General features: G+C 33.1%; 1 protein-coding gene across 1 annotated transcript; it reads left to right on the top strand.

Moving 5' to 3' along the window:
• The first annotated feature begins 398 nt into the window (after window positions 1-398).
• Window positions 399-3,732, top strand: LOC143069105 (uncharacterized). Its single transcript, XM_076243564.1, has 2 exons — window positions 399-557; window positions 1,822-3,732. The coding sequence occupies exon 2, from the start codon at window positions 1,836-1,838 to the stop codon at window positions 3,642-3,644; it is 1,809 nt and encodes a 602-aa protein (XP_076099679.1). The 5' UTR covers window positions 399-557; window positions 1,822-1,835; the 3' UTR covers window positions 3,645-3,732.
• The last annotated feature ends 476 nt before the right edge of the window (window positions 3,733-4,208 follow it).

The raw sequence follows: 4,208 nt of genomic DNA, 5'->3' as shown, positions 1-4,208 counted from the left end.
AAAAGTCGACGACGACGGACGACGGACGCCAAGCGATATGAAAAACTTTTGGTTAGCTATAAAACGTTAAATTTAGAAAATGCTAGAATAAATTGATACAACCGTTTTACCTTGAAACCATGGCAGATTTTTGTATACATAGATGAAGCTTACTAATTATACTATTCGTAATAGAAATACACTCTGATACGTATAGTCGTCTGGCATTTTTTATTACATAACCTGCGGGACTATTATACTTACTATAATAATAGTCCCAGACATAACTATAAGACATGGTTATAACTGGGACACAATATTTTAGTTTAAGATCAGATCATGTTTATTATAGACTCAAAAGGTCGATAAAAAATGTACACAAACTATTTTGTTTAAGCAGAAAACAATGGTAAAATATTTACGTGGTTTGAATATAAAGGTTATTTAAAAGCTGAATCACAATTGTCAAAGGGAGATTGTCCTATATAATTCGATCCACTTCAACGAATTCTATTGCGGAAATACATGTTATGTGTAATTCATAAGAAAAGGAAAGTAGAATACTTAACATTATAAAGGTAAATATGCTAATGCATGCCAAAGTTGAAACGAAAGCTTATTTGGAAGGAAATAAAATAGCCCGGTAACAAAAAATTTAGTATACATCACATTTAATGAGAAAAGGAGTTATACGTTAGCATTTTGCCAACATGGCTGTCATATTTATTATTACAGGTATCCAGGTAACAATAGATAGGTCTTCACCGGGTAGAGTATGCATTTACCACATTTGTAGTTATTGTGAGGGGATCATATGCTAGTACTGCATAGTAGGCCCTTATTATCATTTTGTTTATTTACCTTTTTGTTTATTTTTTGTTGTTTGTTTTACCAGAGACATATATACTCATTAACAAATTTTCACTTGTATTTTTTTTTTTAAATGATGATTTAATCAATAAAATGAAGGTTCATCCAAGGATTTGTATAGTACATCTTGGTTCATCCTAACAAAATTAATGAATGAACAAATATGATTGTGTATACCTCAAAAGTTACACTCGTACAGATAAACCTGTGCAGATGGGAATATTCTAAACGGTCTACTAGTACATTTTTTTGTTATTTTGTGAAAGCATTTAATTTCAACGTACGCATCATACGTTGAAATTAAATGCTTTCATAAAATAACAAAAATATTCAGAGGAAAATTCAAAACAGATGTCAATCCTGAAACAAATTGAAATAGCAAAATAAAAAGCTTAAACACAGGAATTAAATGGATAACAGTTGTCATATTCCTGACTTGGTATAGACAGATATGTCTCTGGTACAGGCATTTTCTTATGTAGAAAATGATGGATTAAACATTGTTTTATAGCTAGCTAAACCTCTCACTTGTATGTCAAGACAATTTTTAGCAACACATTTATGCATTATTATCTATCTGCTGCTCGCTATTAACACTTTTTCTGTTGCAAACGTTTGTTAGTATTCAGAGTAATTTTCTTGTTTGAAACAGAAGTTTATATAAAAAGAAGTTGGGTGGTATGATTGACAATTCTCTACAAGAGACCAAAATGACACAGACATTAAGAACTATAGGTCATCGTATGGCCTTCAACAATGAGCAGAGTCCATGCCGCATAGTCAACTACAAAAGGCACTGAAATGACAATGTTAAACAATTCAAAAGAGAAAACCAACATTGTTGAACAAAGGCCTAATTTATGTCTGTTTGTTATGGTGAAACTTCAGATCTAGAACATAAATATGCTGTGTAGGAGTCGTATGTCCCACAATGACAGAAATCTTAAATTTGATATCCTTTATGTTTTGTAGTGACAAGTTACATAATGGCAAGTAATGTACCCCAATGTGAGCCATGTGCTGAAGATGGGTCATACCTTGAAGCAACGCGATGGTGCTGTGAGTGTCAACAATGGTTTTGTGACAATTGTGGAAAATATCACAAACGTCTTGCTGTTACAAAAGCACATACTTTGCTATCAAAGTTAGAATATGAAAAACTTCCAAATATGACATCAGCAATCAGCAGAAAATGTCATAAACATTCCGATAAAGATCGTGAATTCTATTGTAATATTCATGTTACTGCTATCTGCTTTTCTTGCATGAAAGAAGATCATTCATTATGCAAAACCGTTAACAAACTTAAAGATGTTGCAACAGGAATCAAATCGTCTGCTGCAGTCACGGACTTAATGGCAACATTAGAAGATTTTGTTGATGTTTTTGAAAAGCTACACAAAGATAGAAAGACAAATAAGGACAGCCTAAAAGCAGCAAAAGATATTATTGATGCAAAAGTCCAGAACCTTCTTGAAGAAAACCAAAAATATCTAAAACAGCTAGCAACTGACTTAAAAGCAGAAGTACACAAGAAATATACCGAAGAAGCATCAGCTTTAGATTCAGAGATAGACACTTATAAAACCAAAAGGTCTGTTTTAGAAAAGAAATTATCTGATGTAAAAACAATGGTGGAGTATGCATCAAATGAACAGATGGTATTGTCTCTAGAAGACATGAATAGAGATGTTTCGAAACATGAAGAATACCTACAAAGTCTAGACGGACATGTTTTCACAAAAACACTTGCTGTTGATTTTAATTTGAATGCCCTGCGTTTGAAGGATACAGTGCGTTCCTTTGGACAGGTATCAGTTCAATCTGCAAAATGTCCAGTTAGGCTTGCTGGTAAAAATAAAGCAATGGTGCCAACAACTTTATTGCAAACAACAAAGATAACAAATAAATCTTTGCTGGCCAAGGGTTACAATCCAGTCCCCAGCTCCTCCTCTCATGCACATGCACAAAGAAAATCTGAAGCAAGATCATTTGATGACACTTTTGTTCAAGTACGCCAATTTGCCATTCCACTACCGAGAGCACAGAAACAGAATGTTATAAGAGATATCAAATGCCTTTCTAATGGATACCTTGCAATGACTGATAGTGAAAATAATCGAGTTCTTATAATTGATCAAAATGGATCGACATTGTCAGAAGAATCTCTTCAAGGAAGCCCAAGATGTCTTACATTCACAAAAGATGGAAGAATTGCAGTAACAATGTTTGATCAGCAGAAAGTGCTCATCTGGAACCCGTATCTACCTTCAAAAAAAGAAAGCATTGATGTCAATGATGAGTGTACTGGGATTGCTTGTGTCAATAATATTTTGATCATTAATTGTCAAAGGAGAGGTCTTCTGCTGTATAATGTAATAGACTCAAAAAGCAGTAGACTTATAGAGTACACTGGAAAATTGGACATACATAAATTTGGTGTAGATAACGTTTGTATTTACAAGTCAAAAACTAACGACTTTATTACTTTGAACATAAATTCAGGAGTTGAGATTGGACGTTTTAAAGTTTACTCTAAAATGCCATCATGTCTAGCAAAAGAAGACTTTGACAAATTCTACATTATCGATTCTTCAAATGCTGTAAGAAAAATTGATAACAAATCATGTAAAAGTGAAATTGTTCTTGATGTGTCAAGTGGAATTAACAAACCACAGGCAGTAGCAACTTTTGTCGAAAAATCTAGAGGCCTGATGTTTAAAAGTGTCACCAAATTTTACCTCTTTGTTGTTAACAATGATGGTAGTTCTATTTTAATGTTTCAAAAAAAGTAATAAATTTTGTGTTACATTTTGAATTTATGTTTGCTATCCTAGTCATAGCAAAATAAAAAGCAATAAAGTTATGTTCTAAATGCACCATGTTTGGTAGTTCTATTTTATTGTTTCAAAAAAAGTAATTACTTTTGTCAGTGATTTTGAATATTTGTTTGCCATCAGCCATAGCAAAAAAACCCATAACTTCATACCTGCCAACTTTTCAAAATGTCCATGGGGGTTTTACGTGAAAGATGGTTCTTATAGTCCTACAAAACCTTCAAGGGGACCTTCAAATATATTCTATAAAGAGATTTTTTGGTTTCTTTGTGCTCTAACAAGCTCATAGCCATTGTTAAATTAATTGTTTTCTTTAAAATAGTGGACAAAATTGCTCTTACAAAATTTCCTCTAGGGAGCCTCCATGGGGGAAATTCCCCGTAAATAGTGACAGTTGGCGGGTATTTAACTTTATGTTCTAAATGCAACATGTTCGAGAAAACAACATCTTTGCACGCTAAGCTTAGTGTTTGTTTAAACCCTCCTACAGGTTCAGGCAAAACTTTTTCTGAGACTATAAGG

This window comes from Mytilus galloprovincialis, chromosome 3, assembly GCF_965363235.1.
Source record: "Mytilus galloprovincialis chromosome 3, xbMytGall1.hap1.1, whole genome shotgun sequence".
In the NCBI taxonomy this organism is placed as follows: Eukaryota; Metazoa; Mollusca; class Bivalvia; order Mytilida; family Mytilidae; genus Mytilus; species Mytilus galloprovincialis.
This window is presented reverse-complemented; position numbering and strand designations above follow the sequence as displayed.

Coding starts and splice junctions, on each gene's coding strand:
- LOC143069105 (XM_076243564.1), top strand. CDS start 1,836: ATGGCAAGTAATGTACCCCAATGTGAGCCATGTGCTGAAGATGGGTCA.